The 18,655-nt window shown below is 35.9% G+C and overlaps 1 protein-coding gene across 1 annotated transcript; it reads left to right on the top strand.

Moving 5' to 3' along the window:
* Nucleotides 1-896: 896 nt before the first annotated feature.
* Nucleotides 897-17,935, top strand: LOC137405056 (C-type lectin APL-like). The gene is made up of 3 exons (XM_068091282.1): nucleotides 897-996; nucleotides 16,639-16,827; nucleotides 17,712-17,935. The coding sequence occupies exons 1-3, from the start codon at nucleotides 897-899 to the stop codon at nucleotides 17,933-17,935; spliced, it is 513 nt and encodes a 170-aa protein (XP_067947383.1).
* The last annotated feature ends 720 nt before the right edge of the window (nucleotides 17,936-18,655 follow it).

Below are 18,655 nucleotides of genomic sequence, written 5' to 3'. Positions count from 1 at the left end.
CGACTGTAGCGGGGGTAACTTCTTCCTCCTCCACCGTCATTATTAGGGGTCGGGCACCAGGTCGAGGAAGAGTGGGCTGGATTTGCAGGAACTCGTTCCCCGCCTGCACTGCTTCCTCCAAGCTCTGTGCCTTCATCGCTAACAGGTGGCGTTGGAGGGGCGTATTTCCCAGTGTCAGGGAAAACGCATCCATGGCCATACTGGACTGGTAGGATTCTGGGAGGTCAGCGTATGCTATTTTCACCAGACGCTCCATCTCTGTGGCATGCTCTTGGAGACTCGTCTTGGGTTCTCTTTTTAGGTGGAGTTTACTCCTAGCCTCTCTCGGGGAGAGCCCGTACTTCATGCGTAAAGCCGAGAAGATGGAGGCAGGTGAGTCCCCTCGACTGCATCCTCTGGCTCCTTCCTTCAGAGTCTCCCGCAGGTGGAGGAGCGTGGCCTTCTCACTCCACTCATTTGCTTCCGCGACCTCTTCGAACTGGGAGATGAATAGCTCTACATCCTCACTCCCATCGAACTTCGGAGGCTTGAAGTTGGCTCCCCCTCGGGGTATCTGTAAGGCTCTAGTGATAGCCTCTGTCAGTTGACCAATCTGGTCGACCTGGTGTAACTCTGCCTCAGCCAGATCTCTGGTAGCACTCCGTCGGCTGCTTGGCATGGTTACAAGGTTTATCTTAGAAGTTCGTGGTCAATCCCACTGCTGCCACCAGTGTGTTGGATCCTGCGACCCACACGTAGAGGCGACCTGGGTCGGCTTACTCTACCGGTCTGCATTCACCCTCCACAGGGGCCGTGTAAGTATTGTTCGTAGACCAACACGCGGAGGCGACTAGGTCGACTTACACCACCGGCCAATCACAACTACCTACACCAGGAATTGCTCCCTGGGAGATATTATGCTCGTACGACAAGGTCGACCTGAGGTCGACGCGGGTCGACAGTGTATTTCTAACCCTACTCCCAAAGCACAGTCCGAAGGACTTAGGCTTGGAGTACGTAAGTGCTCAGTGTGTTTCTGTATTGCGCAAGGAAACAGAAGAGTGTGGGTCCAACTGCAAAGCATGTATTGAACAATTTCTATGCTGATCAACACGGCCTTAAATATAACAAAGTATGTAAATGAGGTGGCTAGGGCCAACCTCCTCTAGGGGCGTGGCTATATAAAATAACACAAGGGAACACAACTCTACGATAATAACCAAAAGGAGATGGTACTACAAGTTTCCATCACAGAATGAATTAAATCAAATTACAGAGAATAACGATCGGCCTATCACTGCTGATAATGTTCCCATTCTAGCTGCTGACATCAAACTAATAAGTAGGTGCAAATGTAGGAAATTATGCGCTAGTTTTATGTCATCTGAACAATTAAGCCTCATTAGAACTGTGTATCAAGGATTACCGAAGGAAACATTGGATATGGTTGTGTCCGGACAAATTGCCACTAGCATAACAAACAAGCCTCTCCAATGCGCTACAATAAATCTCTGCAGCGTATTCATGCTACACTGTGTTAGTGTTAAACTACATAAAAATAGCTCTAGATTGAATGGTCACTTGATGAGTTGGGTTGATATTTCCGCATCCCGATGCCTTCTGTTGTCACTTTTTGTTGACCTTACCACAATCTTCTGTATAGGTGGACAATTCTGAATACACTTCCAACTCTTTGTTAAGTTGTTGGACTGTCATTATATGCAGTCATAGCAATATAGCTTGATTCGAAGTGCTCATTCTGAAGCATACTCTTTTAATGAATATCTCCAGGACGGTTAGCTTTTAGCCACATATGTATATTGTTAACCTTACCATGACCTTTGGGAGGTCAACCGTCTATCGAATTGGAATAAAAATGCAACGATCATCTTTTTAAGGGTTTTATTGTGGAGAATGCCAGGTTTCATCAATATAGGTTGAGATTAAGTGGTTGGTTGCTATGGCATTTTGATTTGTAAACAAATACCATGATTTACAGTTCATGAATCACCAACTTTATCCTGCTTAAACTCAAAATAAACAGTTTTAGTTCATCACGAGACTTTCTCTACTAAATCTAGCATAGCCTGGGCATGAATAACCCAATTTAAAAAAATTAAAATGCATTAAAATCCTCAGAATTTGCTGATTTCAAATCTTTAAATAACTCAAAAATGTGGTTTTAGCACGGTTGTACATTCTGACTGCCTGGGTCACAATTATATAGACAAAATACAAAAAAGTGAGGTGGTGAAGTTAAGCTATGAGGTGTTAATCACACCTCATAGCATTTATCTAAAAATACTAGCGATTATCTGATACAGACTACGATAATTTCTCTTACTGCACCTTAAAATTTATGCTTAGTAGCATGCGATGCTGCAAAAGAGTTTAAGCCTGTCAACAACAGAAGCTATGAAACGCTCTAGAACAAACATGTTGCACCTCAACAACTTACTCGATATTTAGTATAGCTACTAAATTGATAAAACTGTCCTATTTGGCAAAGTTGTCATTTGTTGTAATCTTAACTTTTTGAGAGAGCTAAAATCTTCATCTTTATGAAAGGTATACACATTCAGTAGTTTGTTATGCTAATAAAGCATTTGATGAATTTGCGTTATAGACCTATTCAGCCTTTTGATAATTGCCGTTTTGGGTTTTGAAATGAAAGCATTTAAACTAGGTTGTTTGGAAAATAAATCTATGATAGTCAAGCATTCGATTTACAACAAAATATTGCCATAGACATGAGCTTACAATAGCTAGAGCACTCAACCATCGGTCACTTTGACAATGTAAGGTTAATTACATCAAATGGCTAGATTAAAGTTGATTACACGCTTAAACGGCATCAGTGTATTTGCATTACATAGAAAAAATAAACGCATATGTACTGAGTTCCATGACACCCTAAGCGAAAATAAAATTTCTATAAAGTTTAGAAATGTTTATGAAAACATTTACCAAGTTTAAATTAATCTACTATATAAACGGCAATTGTTGTCTGTCTGTCTATCTATCTATCTATCTATCTATCTATCTATCTATCTATCTATCTATCTATCTATCTATCTGTGTATCTGTCTATCCGATTTATAGAGTACCGTACTTTTCGGACTATTAGCCGCTACTTTTATATAAGGGCGTGTCTATTCTGCGTTTTTTTTTCACCGCTAGGGCGCATTAACGGGAATCTCCGGTTAGTACACGCCTCTATTATAATACATAACCCGCTATTCATCGTAGGAATGGACGATAAATACTGGTATGCTAATAGTACGAGTTGTATTTTCGATATATTGAGTCACCGATAACTCCCAAATATGAACAGTATAAATAAATTATAAGGCGGTCTTTTTTTTCGATTCGATCGTTAGTTAGTAATGTTTTATTTTGCTGATAACAAAATAGCAAAAAGCCTCTATTTGCAGGCATATTATCCAATAAAACGGAAACTGTAGAAGAATCCTGAATGCAAGATAGTAGTGAACAATTCATATTTAGTTTGAGATTATTTGTGTAAAAGTTAAAAGAAAATTTACATGAGAGGATGACTTCAAATAAGTAATGCAGGATAGCTTATACAAAGATAAATTGATTGATATGTACTATATACAAGGGTTCGGGGCTGAAGAATAGATCCTCTATGAGTATTGATTGTGGCAAGATTGTAACAGATTCGATCGTACGAAGCAAACTTAGTTATTACGAATAAGTAGTAAAATTAAATTAGTAGTAAATATTAGTAGTGAATTAAATAAAATTTACTACTCTTTAAATAAATTAATGAGTAGTAAATTACATCTAATTAATATTTACTGCCAACGTGTACCGGAAAGGTCATGTGAACATTTGTTTCTTGCAACCACTAGAAAAACGCTGTTCTCTATCTACTATATCAACGGCAATCGTTGTCTATCTGATTGATTGTCCGCCTTATAGAGCGGTCTTTCCTTTTATCGTCGTACGAATTTTGGTCGTACGAAGCAAACTGAATTAGGTAATATGTGTAGTAACGGTAAATAAATTATAGAGCGGTCTTTCTTTTTCCATCCGGTCGAACGAAGCCAACCGAATTAATATGAGTACTAATTATCGTAATATCGTAATTTCGTAATATGAACTATTAGCTGCTACTTTTCTTTGACGATTTGAGCCAAGCGGCTTATATAAAGGTGTGGCGATTCTGTTGTTTTTCTTTCACCGCTCGAGCGCATTAACCGAAATCCCCGGTTAGCACGCTTTTTAATCGGCAAACTTTCTGCCGTGTTTAAAAGCACCTTTCCTGAGTTCTGCGGCCTATACAAAAGTGTCTATACAGCTATACAAATGTACTATTCATTAAATAAAATAAATTAACTGGAAAATTAAAGCCACTGGAAAAACGCATTTCTCACCTATTAAATTTCCACATCAAAAAGGTAAGTGTTTCTTATACGACGTTGTATTGTCTATGAATTGCCACATCTCCACTATTTAATAACGTTGGATTTGCCGCTGTTCGTGATAGTGGGTCATGTTCATTTCCTTCAGCAGCCAAGTTACTAATTTTTTTCCAGCTACGAGTAGGCCTACTGTAACTTACTATTACAGAACTTTCATGAGTACTCCGAGCGTTGTGATACGCTATTGTGAAAAGAAAAAGAGCAGCTGCTATCGACTTACTGTCACCCTGCATCAGCCAAGACCAGCTATACGTCGCCTGCTCAAAAGTAGGCACACGCCAAAAACTGTTTCTTCATACGCCCGACAGAAAAACCAAAAATGTTGTCTATCCGCATGTGTTGCGTTGAACTAAGGGAGAGAGAGAGGGAGAGAAAGGGAGAGAGAGAGAGAGGAAGAGCGAGGAGGAGAGGGGGGAAAGAGAGAGGGGGGAAAGGGAGAGAAGGGGAGAGAGAGGGAGAGCGAGGAGAAGAGGGGGGAGAGAGAGAGAGAGGGAGAGAAAGAGGGAGAGAGAGGGGGAAGAGGGAGGGAGAGAGAGAGAGGAGAGAGAGGGAGAGACGGAGAGAGGGAGAGAAGGAGAGAGAGAGGGAGAGCGAAGAGGAAAGGGGGGAGAGAGAGAGGGGAGAGAGAGGGGAGAGACGGAGAGAGGGAGAGAGAGGGGGGAGAGAGGGGGAGAGAGAGGGAGAGGGGGAAGAGGGAGGAAGAGAGAGGGGAGAGACGAAGAGAGGGAGAGAGAGGGGGAGAGAGAGGGGGAAGAGGGAGGGAAAGAGAGGGGAGAGATGGAGAGAGGGAGAGAAGGAGAGAGAGAGAGGGAGAGCGAGGAGGAGAGGGGGGGGGAGAGAGGGAGAGAAAGAGGGAGGGAGAGAGAGAGGAGAGAGGGAGAGAGGGGAAATAGGGAGCGATGGAGAGAGGGAGATGTAACTTCATATTTGGAGTTGTTTTACAGTATGAAAGACAACTCTCAATAAACCTTATGCTGCGCGTGAATCTATTCCTGTAGACGGGTAATGCAGCTAGTTTGTTTTTAAAATGCATTTTTGTAATGGGACAAAAACAAAATTTTGGTATAAAAATCAACTGTAAATGTTAACACAAACATTAGATTATGCTCCTGTTTGTGCATTTAATTTTCGATCTTTATTATTAATCATTTTTAAAAGAAGAAATATTGTGGAAAAGTTATGCTCAATACATTATAGCAACGTTAGGGTAACAATTGATGAGACATCATCAGCCTCTTTAAATATATTAATACATTCACATCCCATTAAAGTTCTGCACGTAACTTTACGATGATGTTGACCGACACTTTTGAGGCAACATCATAAAAATAATGTTTGTGGAATATTATGTAACATTCTCCCAATGTAACAGTTGTGGTAATGTTGCTCAAGATGATTTGCTGAACAATCCAGTGATGTATTTCTCAAAACAATGCTGAGACGTTGGGGGAAATGCGTGTCAGTAACTTATTTCTTACAATATTGCTGGAACTTTGCGAGAAATATCTTTCAGCATCGTATTTTCTACAATGATGCTGTAACGTTAAGAAGGCGTCTACAAATAACTCTGTGTCACAGTTGCAATGAAACATTTCTAGGATTTTTTGGAAATGTTTTGAAAATGTAAAAGTTTTATTTGAGCATGCATTTGAAATATGTGCAGAGAGTGAGCAGCTTGTGGTCTATCAGCATATCTGTAGGATGTGGCTGTGAATTCAAAAGCATATGTTGGTCTTCAGGCAGAATTTTGAAGCTGGTCTTACGAATTGATTTATGACCAGTTGTGTGTCTTCAAGTGAGTGGGCAATCAGTGCACTGTCATCTATAAACAATATTGTGGTGAAATTACATGGTCAGGGTATGCATTAGCGAGCCATTAATATAACACTGCTTGTCAAACACGGGTCTTTGCCTTTCTTGAGAGTTTGCTTCTCATGGAATATGACAAAGCTACGGATAGTCTGCGTTTCACGCTTGTTTGTCAACTGTGAGCAATAAAGTTACTATCATTCTCTATGAATACTGGCTTATAAAAAGCAAAAGTTGGGGTAACTAGAAAATTGCATGCTTATATTTTGCTTCAGAAACAGGCGAAGTATTAAAGAAGAGAAAAAGCTTTCGTGACAAGCTTCATCATTCAATTGATTGATACGACACAATATAGTAGCTAATTTGATTAATTGCCTTGAATTTGATTTGCGCAAAGTTTATTGAAGTATGTTTTTGTTGAACTACGTGAGTTTGTCTTTATTTATTTTTGCAAGTATTAATTTTTAAAATATGCATTGTTGTTGTATTGCTCTGCACACAATCTCTTGTTTGGGCACAGCTCGGTCTACTCGAAACTACATGTAATCACAGGTGTTAGTGAGTCATTGACCAAAGCACGTGGTACACTAATAGAGCTATGTTTATTTATTCAGCCTTGGTAAGCTCAGCCAACTTGTAATATATCCCGCATAGTAATGTGAGCAAGTGCCATAAGTTGCTATAATAGCAAAAGGCAAGCGCAAAACTTCACTACAATACTTCCGTCACAAGAAACTTGATTGTGTATTATTTGGATTTGAACTTGAAAACTACAAAGAAATTGGCGCTGTGTCTCGTTTGGATGTAGACCTTTTGTAATTGAAAGCAATGTGAAGCATACATTAGCATCAATATGTAGTGAGAAAAAAGTGTGTGCCAAAACACAGTCCTGCCCGACACAATTTTCCACAGAAAACTTTACTGAAACTTAACTTGTCGGGATTTCTTAAGCCTGCATTTCATCATGCAGTGCAACCTAACTTTTTAAAAACTTTTCAGAAAATTAGTCCTCAGACTGCATCAAAAACTTTGATGAAGTTAATGAAAACAGCATACAAAAAAATGTTTTGATCTAGACATTTGTCCTGTGCTTCAAGGAGGCTGAACATTGTGTCCATTAGACTGTGTTCCTCACAAAATTTACACTGGTTTTCATGTTTTATATTTAGTGATAGCACTTTGATGACTTTGTGTAGTAGTACACATGCCATTATTTTATCAACAAATGATGAAAGAAAGAAATAGAGAAAAAAAGAAATGCCTCAATTTTAAACTATTTTTCCTAAATATAGATGTGATGTTAACATCTTTCTAATGCAGTGGCATTTCCTTTTTCTTTCAAACAACTCTAATCAGTTTGAAAAGCGTATTTTGTAGCTTAGGGCTGTATTTCCAAACTTCTACTGGAACCCTGCATTATTCAGATGCGCTAATTTCTTCTGTTGTAGTGACTGCGGTGACGAATTCCACTTCGTCAGGTCGTTCATCAAGACAGCTTTCGATTGACCTTATGGTGAGACAATCTAAAGCACACTGCTCTGTCATTCTAGGAACAATCATGAACTGGTTTAATTGATTGACAAAGTTATCCAGAATCGATTTTTACTCTTTAGGACTGTTTTTCTATCGAGCGTTTTTAGCTGAATTGATTCTCTCTTTTGTAGGCTATATATTTTTAAGACTATGGTAAAATTCCTTTATATTATTGCAATCAGCTATGAACATAAGGTTTCTTGCTTTTTCATCCCACCAAAGTGACTTCAGTTTTACTGTTGAAATGTTGAAATCAGATTGCATAGTTTACAGCCAACTATTGAAAAATTCGTCCTTTAGGTGGTATCAAAGTAATGTTATGAAAATACAAATGCGTACTTAAATGAAAAGCAAAGCTTACACAAAATGAGTAGTACCACTGTTTTTGTGAAGCGCTACAAAATAAGGTGAAGTAATAGTTCACCAGTTTTCGAACCTCTTCTGGTTTTTAGCTAAAAACAGGGACTGGTCGGAAATTTTTCGCGCAACTCTTTTCTGTATTTGTTAGTTTTCAACCAATACTCAAAGACCACAAATAACAGTTTTGTTTTTTTGCAGAAAGCTCATGCATTAGCACCCAATAAAAGCAGAATAGAAAATTTTTTCAAAAAGTTCACTGAAAATTAAGCACATCCAATTTAATGAAGGAATTAGATGACAGCGGTCACGCATAATTCAAGGAAATATGCATTGTTAGTAGCAGTTTTAAAATTTACAGCTACCACTATTTACAATATTAAAATTATATAAACAGACAACCACATACAAGGTTACAACTAATACTCCCAAAGCAAAGAAAAAATGACGATGTTTATATTAGGTAATTAATAGCAGCACTATCACTGTTGTTTTGTGATTATTTGAGTAACATTGGAAACTTTTTTTTCATGGTAAAATAATCTGTATGCTTACCCTAAAGCACATTGTCAAGATATAGCCATATGTAGTAAAATGAGGCTAGGACAAGCAACCCAAAACAAACTTTGCCATAGATACCGGTCTATTTTGATTGCTTAAAATGAGAGAAAACAAACTTAATAGTGCTTATCTCTGATATAAATCAGCTCTAATAATTGTTTCTTTTTTATGTAGAATGTAGTGATCACTCAACCTAAAAATATTTGGATGTACAAATATACATACAATATACTGTAAACTCATGGCTTTTCTTTAGTTACTGATACACCGTAAAGCTCTTTTGACTGTTCAGCTGCAATATTGTTGACACTGCTAGTAGTATAGCAAAGAGAATAACACCATATCTTCAAATTGTTAGTGTACATACAGATTATACAAAAAAACTGTATTTTGAAACTTAAGAGCAGTGTAAGGTTTTTAACCTGTTGACTATTCTACAAAACTATTTATGCTAAAATCGGTTTTGCACTGAGTGCACTTGACATATTGACGTATTTGACTTGTCATATAAGTTATAGACAGCCTTTTATATTCTGCAAATAATGATCTAAAAAGTTAAGTACATAAACTGCATAAACGCTTTGGCAGTTTTAGAAAATGAGGTTGTCTACACACGTTATGAGCGCAAGACAGCTTTCTTACTGATGCACCTGAAAACACTGCAGATCTCAGCAGATACAAAACAACATATATCAGAAAGATAGACGTTATGCTCTCTCCATGAAGTCAATTGTAGAGCATGCAGATAATTTGAGAGCAAGTCAAATAAACTACTCATTTAAAAAGTTTGGTAATATTTTTGATAATAGGCATTGCTCTTGAGTTGATCATCAAAATGATGATAAAAATGGTATGGCATCGACAAAGAAACAATGATAGCGGCAACAATGTCAACGATGATGACAATGGGAATGATGATTGTGGCAACGACAATATGGTAGTGACAGCATAAATGGAGACAGTGAGAATGACGATGGTCACAGAGACAATTATGACATCAATGTAAGCAACCACCATGATCCCACGACCAAACATGAGCGAAGCGATGGTTTGAAAGATTTATAATAAATGCATTTGCACACAACTCATGAAAATTATTCATCAACACCGCCGCAACCCCTTTTGCCGAAATCTCATCAACAAATTTAACGATTTTTTTAATAAAGTCGTTTAAGTTTAATAACATTACAAAACACATATAAACCTATTCAAATATGTTACCAAGTCCTAGAAGATTGTCGATAATATCCTAAAACTTACCCATCTGATTGGATTATACACAAATAGACAGATTAATTTGGCCGAAATTTACAATAAAAAACTTGACAAGCTTTTTTAATCAAAATTAAGACCGGCCAACGATACGCCATTAAAGCCGTGCGACAGATAGTAGAAATATTAAGAAGGGTCCATTTCACGAAAAAACGTGTTCATTTCACCAGTCTAAAGCATTGTCTAATTACTGAAGGTTTCTAATATTTTTCCATTTTTAATATTTTGCAAAAATATTTAATTATAAGAATAATTATTTGATTTTATAAAATTATCATAAGAATAAGTATTTAAATTTATTTGTCCAAAAGTTTCTGTAATAAACGTAGACCGTTTGAGGCATAGACCGATTTACAGGTACGAAATTGCTATACACAGTCTATCAGCCTATGTTTTTTTTCCATTTACCAAAGGATTCATTAAATTATTTAAAACGTTATCCAATCTTCTTTACATCTTATGTACAAGCTAGGGCCGAACTATAACGCCCCTTTATGACAAAAACCTTTTTTTATTTTGCTCCAGTTTGCAGAAAACTTCCAGACGTGTTAACGCTCATACTTGCTTTCTGCTAGATCGCTATCAAAACCATTCTACATTCAACACAACCAACTTTCATACTGTGTATATTACACAGCAGCTTGCCATTTTACTTCTAATATTGCATTTCGGAGATATAATAGACACATTTTTTAATGCTGTTGTTAAATTACATACATTACAGCAGGTTAGGACTACAGCTTTAATTAATATTAATTTTATTGTTGTCAAACATAGGTTTAAGATAGTAGTAAATTAGGTGTGAATATTTACAACCTTTCCTTTTGCATAATTGACTTTTTGAATTTAATTTCAAAACAACTTGACAACTACCATAGACATACAACTTCACAGAACACCACGTCATGGCCGACGCAGTGACCGTCCACGTGTCTCTCAATTATTACAGCTCAATAGGAGGATAAATAGAAAGTCCTCACAGCAACCATCAACATCAAATGCTAATTTCCAACAATACGCTACTCAAATTATTAACAACAACTCAGCTGATTCAGAGAATTCTTTAGTAGATGTTGTAGGTGATGTAAATGACATGGACTTGGCAGCCTCTTTGTTTCCAGATAATGATCATGATTTTATGGACATCATTGACCATGAAAATGTTGCACAAAACAATATTGCTCTTCCCAACGCTGCCCCCTTCATCCCATTCCTCATTTTCAATCTTTAGATTGTCCTGATTTTCAAGAACTGTGTAACAACTTTCTAGGCAGACTTGACAACAACATATCACAGCTCACGTGTACTGGATGTAATGAAAAACATTTCATTACATACAATGCTCAAATACAACTATTTCATACGTGCCAACAAGTTCTCCTGTCAAACTCCTAGATTACTAGAATTTCCTTTTTGAAGTCGTGCTCCCTCAAATTTATTTTATATCATCTCGAACAACTCTCATTTACACTATACCCTAAGACACTTATGTATTCTCTCCATCTAACTTTTGCCTTTTCACGGAGTCATCCTCTCGTGAAAACTTCATGTGTGAAACTAAACTATCACAACGAATGAGCGAAAACGCGAAATTAAATAGCTTTGTTCATTGATAGTCCAAGAAAAAAATGGCAGCAAGCGATCAAAATCAACATTCTACCTGCGGTTCACAATTACAAACTAGTCCCAAATTGAATTTTTTTCTTATCTGTGATCCAGGCCCGTATTCCCTGGAGTGGCTGGCCGGCTGAGCCGTCTCAACTTTTTAGGAACTTTCCGCGGCTAAGTACAGTCAAACTCGTATAACTCACCCTTGGATAAAATGTAACAATTCATCTCAAACACAAGGTTAACTCGAACGAATTTGTTTGGTTCGTTCCCACGCAATGATAAATTGCTTCAGATAACTCGACCACAACATCATTTATTCAAAAAGCTAATTGCCCAACGGCTATGGAGACGGTTTTAATTGCTGTAGAATATCACTTTATTCGAAGCCATAGAGACAAAAATCAACTTTTAGTAGTGCTTAGGCGTCATTATTATCATCATCAGTGGCAAAATATTCTTGTTAATGACCTTAAGGTTTGCAAAATATCAAGTTTTACCAAACATCCGCTTGGCCATGTCTCATCGAAAGCGTGGAAGCCTCAGTATGAACTTAAAATAAAATCGGCAAAATTGATCTTTGTTAAAATGCTCCAAAGAAAAATATGTCTTTTTTCTGAGCGTTTTAACTGCGGTCAAGTTTTTCCTATTTTAATTTAAAAACGTCTGGTCAGTCACATCACTTAAAACAAAATAAATCTCAAAAAATAGAAAAATGTTGATCCTTTTTGATAACATTTTTTAAAACTTTACACGAGAGGCCCGGCTGAGGCTCTACATAAGATAAACCTGTTGGGGGCTTACACCGCCCCCCTCAACACCCCCAGGTGTTCATAACTAGTCACCTAACATTAGCCGCCCCAAATTGGAACCAGTGAATACAGGCCTGCGGTGAACTGAACCTGAGAAATCTAATTATGTTTGTTCCACTGCTTTTATTTTCCCATCACTATATTTTCGCAATCATCAGAGCTGCAAAATCAAGTTGCAGTGAAATTTTACTCTGTATGCTACTCACGAAACTAAATACTAGCAAAATATAAGTGTCCTAGGGTACTCTGTCAATTCCTGCTGACAACTACTTTTTCAACAACCAGCACTACCCATTCTTTTTTCCATTATCACTCATTCCATTATCAGGTCGTGGGCTGTATGACAGGGGAAGTTCTAGTTATAATAATGATGCTGATAAAAGTAACATCAATGATGATGAAAATGATTATGGTGATGCTGACAGCAAGGACCATTAGAATCAGAATTATGATGATATTTATGATAATATCATAGTGAAAATGATGACAATGTTGGTGACGATGATGAGATGACAGCAATTATAATATTGCTGGTGATAGTGACCATCATTTCATCACCTTCATTATGTTTATCATCTTCATCACCATTATCATCCTTTTTATCCTCAAAATCATTATGCCAATGACAATGGTGATGACGACCATAATGACGCTGTTGAGTATTGTGGTGATTAAATGTAGCAGAATATAAGTCAGTTGATGTGTAATAAATGACTGTACTGACACATGTAAAAGTACTCTGATGCTAAAGTTATATAACCAATCATTTTTTAATAGTATGCAAATTAATGAGGTGTTAGGAGCTGCTATGCTAACAGAATTCTGCTAAACGTTAACACATGGTTTTAGGTGAAAAATCGGCTTATTTTAGTCATCCATCCAATGCTTGAAATTTATTTCAAGCGTATTTATTTTTTTGTTCCTAATTATATCCAGCTGTAGCCAAATATAAAATTGGCCTTGATATATCAAAACTAACAATAGCTAAGTAACTAATTTAGCCATACCTAAACTAATTATTATATACATGTCTTTATATACTGACAAGGATTAATAATTACACTCATTTTACATAAGTTTAAATCCAGTATTTTAATCAAATTAAATCATATATAGTTTTTTAGTCTTTACATATTATTTTTTAATTTGCATTAAAAGTGAACATATAATTTAATTTTTAGCTAACTGAAAGTTTTTAACATTGTTTGACGCAAGTAGAAGTTTTTTCAAACAAAAAAATATTTGACTAGTTCTAAATATTGTACTAGTTTGACACTTTTTAAAATACATGTATGAAAGTTTGTTAAAGTTTTATTTTGCACAACAATGCGATATGATACAATTACTAGACAGGCCTATGCATGTATGTAAAGACACAAAATATTTCTTTTTAAAATGTTAGAAAGTTTACTTTCATTAATTATATTTGGAAAAGCTTTACCTAAAATGTATGTTTTTACGTTGTTTGACGAAATGGAAATTAAAACACCATAAACTAAATATTATTTTTAAAATCTTTATGCAATTTTTAACATGTTTTTGGGACAGTTTGCATTAAGAAGCAGTTAAGAGAGTCACATAGCTCACTGTAGCCTATTTCCTTTTTGTGTTGCCAGGTCATGTGATTCATTGACCAATTAGGAGCTGTGCTATGATCAGCTAGCTACTGATGGTATTGAGATTATTTTGGCTAGACTGTTTTACTAGAACCAACAACAAGTGAATGCAGCGATAGAGGACGGGTACAAGCAACTAGAAATGGAAACATCACCGCACAAACTGCTTCTATTTAAAATGCCTAAATGGCTTATTGCGTTTTTTGTAGTACTCATCATCGTTTTTGTGGGTTTGTTTGTTGCTGTGATTACACTCTACAGCCAAAGCCAGAATAAATTGGCTGAAATGGTAAAAAATGTTGATGCTATGGAAACTCGATTGGAAGTATTGGAAGAGTCAACCAACTTATCTCAACTATTGAAGATTGCGAATCAGATGGCGAATTTAAAACTCAACAGTTCTGATGAAAATCAAGAGCAAAACAGTGAGGCAATCAAAACTTTAAAAGCTATCTTTAAAGTCTAAATTCATTAAATGAAGAAACTAAGCAAGCAAACCTTGGTTTGTTCTCACAGACTAATAGCTTTTTTAGACTGTGTGTACAGTATACATGTATATAGCAGGGCCATATCTACCTGTTTGAAAATGGTACTGCTGGGAGGGTTCAAGAGGGGGGATTAGCGCCCTCTCGGGGGGTGGGAAAGAGAAGTCCGGAGTAGGGGGGTTGTCCTCCCATGAGAAGTTTTTTAGCGTAACTAGTCAAAATGGTGCAAATCTAGCACACTTGGCTCCTAAAGGGGCATATGTTCTAACAGCAAATTTGACATTATAATCCGGCTTTCTAAATATAAAACTGTTTATTGAGATTGTCTTTAGCAACGCTTATTAAAGATATAATGTGAATAAAAGCTGCTAAAGGGGTTGGCCTCAGCTAGCATGAGGTAGAATTATCACCGGGTACATTGCTGAATTGTGTAGGAGAAGAGTATTCTCCTATGAAATAATTTAGTTAAATAATATTATAGTGTTAAAAAGTAAAATTAATAGAGCATCATGTTAAAACAAATGCACTTATACTATAGTCTACAATACTGAGCAAGTAGTAGATTTAAGTTTGAGCTATGCATGTTACTTGTGTGGTAAAATTACAAATTAAGTAAAAGTTTAAGTCTAAAGTTTATTAATCACATTCATCAAGTTATTGTTCATTTTTTGTTTTGTAAGTGTAGCATTTATTCAGGACAATACAGTAGTTAGGAGACTGTAATACCTAATAAGGAATATGCTAATTAGAATTAGGCAGAGCTTATTATATATAAGTTGGTGTATCACATTTTATGGATCAGTATTGCTTACATACTCACTACAGAAAAGAACAGAATAAAAGTTGAAAACTAAGATTCTCAAGCGTGTTAATTATCATAACGTTGAACATAAAATAAAGATACAAGGAATATACAAAGTGTACAGAATACGCTGGCAGTCTTGCTAGATACAAACCCATATATAGTACAGAATCATTTAGTACACATGCATAGCTCAAACTTAAATGTATTTCTATGAACAAAATCTTTTGTACATAAGCATTTATTTACATATCTACTACTACAAAAAAATACGACCATGTGCAATTGTCTCCTTATGAAATGCTTGGAAGCATTCCTTTCGGTAGAGTCCAACGCTATAATGTAGTTGAGCGAGCCCTCATAACGATCCTTTTTCTCTGTATATTCTAAGAATGTTAAAACCCAAAAAGTATACATCACTTCTATCATCTGAATTATTTTTATTCTGATCAGACAAAAAATCACTAACGATGGTAGGATCAAATATTTTTTTATTTTACCGTTTTGAAAGTCGAGCCGATGTTATTGGTTTTTCCAAATTTAATTATTTTCCAAGGAGACGCGATTTCTTTAGCTTTTAGCACAAAATGCTTTCAGATAATTGTTTCATATTGTAATTCATTGACTAATATCTTGTTGATGATATTTAAAACTTACTAGCATTCATATATTTTGTTTAACATTACTAAACAACGGCGACTTAAATGTCGTTTCCCCATGCAACCGATAAACGACATTTCGGTCGTTTCTCCAGCCGAAGGGTTAAAATCAGGCAAAAATGACATGAATTTCAGGATTTTGAGCCTCAGAAAATGATACTGCCATAGCAGTAGCCGCAGTATAGGAGGATACGGCCCTGGTACATAGGCATCAATGATTGTCTATAGCGTGCTTTTGGCAGTGTAGAAAATCTAAAGGCATTTTCAAACAAAACGGGAGCAAAAATTCTGACAAACTTGCTACGCTGCAGGAGTGAAGATAAATGCTCTTCAATTTTTACTATTAAAATAATCTGCTATAGGTCAATTTAAAAAATACATTAGCTATCAGTAGTTAGAAATGTAATCAAAGAATGGTCATGTAATGGTCTGAAAAGAAAACAATGGAACTTTCCAATGAACACGAAAAAACTAATGATGGAACTTTCCAACAAGCCAGAAAAAAATGACATTTGTGAAAAACATTTAGTGAGCTTACTTGGCAGTTTTTGATGTAAATACCACTTCATTATTTGCATTTTTTTTATTTATAGAATAGCTTGTAGCTGAGCAAAAAAATCCAGTTTAGTACCAAAATGATCAAAAGCCTAGGCTGATGATTCACTGTAATTCAGCATGGGTGAATATATATTTTTAGAGACTCTTATTTCCTGCCCATCTTTGTATGTTAGAAACCCTTACTCTAACACCTGCATCACATGTGTATCGGAGTCAAAGGCATGGGAAGACGCTAAGATTTTCTGCGAAAGTAGAGGAGAGTACCTAGCTACATTTGAAACTGTTGAGTCCGCTTTCTGGCTTGTCAACCTTCGAAAGACTGATCCTGGTAGCTAGATTAATTTTATAAGAAAAGGTTTTTATTCATAGATCAACTTTTAGAGTATACAGATTTAAAAAAATGAGTATCTGTTGGAGTAATGTAGAAAATTTACAAGTAATGCCAATATTAAACGAATGAGGTTGTAACCATAAAACCATGAAACACAGCTTCACTCCTCAAACGTCTATCAGTGTCTTTGATCTAAAAATAGTTTTTAAAGTTTGTAATTATGTAACTCTATTATGTACGCTGTTAAAGTTATATTATTTGTTTCACATATATTGCCATTAATTTGATGTACACTTAACTTGTTGTCTAACTCTTTTGTGGCAAAAGAAGTGATGACCAATCAGACAGCTGAATGAAAAACATGATAGTAAAACAGCTTATCTTCATCAATAAACTTATTGTAAGGTTTTTTGTGCTTGATATTAGTTTTAACCTTTAAGAACAAAGTTAAAAAAGCGAGTCGAACGGTTGAAGTATTTTTACTTTCGGCATTGATTAAATCATATAAAACTTGTCGCGATCTCACTATTTCCATTGTTTTTTTTGTAGTTCAGATAAGGGCTCACATCTATTTTTAAAGACTCAACAGTCAACATGCTAGACGGTTAGCAAAGGATAAAAAAAACAACACAATCCACAGGACATACTTCAGCGTAACTAAAAGATGTCCTGTTTGAAAACTATAAAAAACTTGGTAGTGTGTTCACACCTATAACTGGCTGCAGCTTATAGATATGAATAGTAAATTTCAAGTTCATTATCTTAGATTCATTTGTATGTTGAACTTGTATGACACATTAATGATACACTGCAGACCCTTCCAAATGATAAATTAACCTATAACATCTAATTATTATAATGATAATGTCATTGCATTGTAGATTGGCAGCAAGTTGAAGAGATATGGCTAGGAGGAAGAAAAATTAATGGTACATGGAGATGGGATGGAAAATCTACTGCCCTAGCTGATACGTTGTACTGGGGTCAAGGTCGACCAAGTGTTTTAATCGAAGAATGTTTAACCACATTCGCAGGCGTTGACTATCAGTTTAACGATAAGAAGTGCCACTATAGTCATCAATTCATCTGTGAAAAAACAGGTTGAAAACATCAACAGAAAAGCTTCAACACTGATTGTACAAAACTCAATTTTGCCTTATAGCATGTTTAATTGCAATATCTTAGTAGTATAATACATATAGACTGTGCAACATAATTGCTGGAGGGCTAACACAATCTGTGGTAGAATTCATGCATAATACAAATTTTTGCTCAGTATGTGTTTAAACCCAATAAAACAGAGTTAACAGGTGTCAGTTTAATTTATGTTTGTTTAAAAGCTTTAAAGCTATTGCAGGTATTAAAGTGCAAATATACAATATGTTTGATCTGTTTATAGATAACATGGATTATGGAAGTTTGAGTTTTGACCACAAACTAAGGATTATATGCATGTGATATATCTTTAATCTTTGAAACATGTTTACATGACCTTAATCCCATACATTGAAACGCCCTAGGGAACATATACGTATATTTTCAGCTATTTTAAGCCAAGCGTTTACAAATAATGAGATATTGATTATGTCCTCTTGTCCTGTGTTTTTAAACAATTCTGAATTGGTAACAGTATACACATTTTACAAGTGTTGTTAGTATGTCTGTGTAAACATCTAAAAAGCTTTCTAACTGTACCCTGACGAATTTATGCTACAGTGTGTGTTGAAACAATAACAAGCTTTATACAGAAGCCTTTCTTTTAAATAGTGGAAATATGCTCAGTGTCAAAACAATTAATAATTAGCAATAAAAATTATGATGATCT

This window comes from Watersipora subatra, chromosome 9 (assembly GCF_963576615.1).
Source record: "Watersipora subatra chromosome 9, tzWatSuba1.1, whole genome shotgun sequence".
NCBI classification, from domain to species: Eukaryota; Metazoa; Bryozoa; class Gymnolaemata; order Cheilostomatida; family Watersiporidae; genus Watersipora; species Watersipora subatra.
The sequence above is the reverse complement of the archived record's forward strand: the minus strand, read 5'-3'. Positions and strand labels throughout refer to the sequence as shown.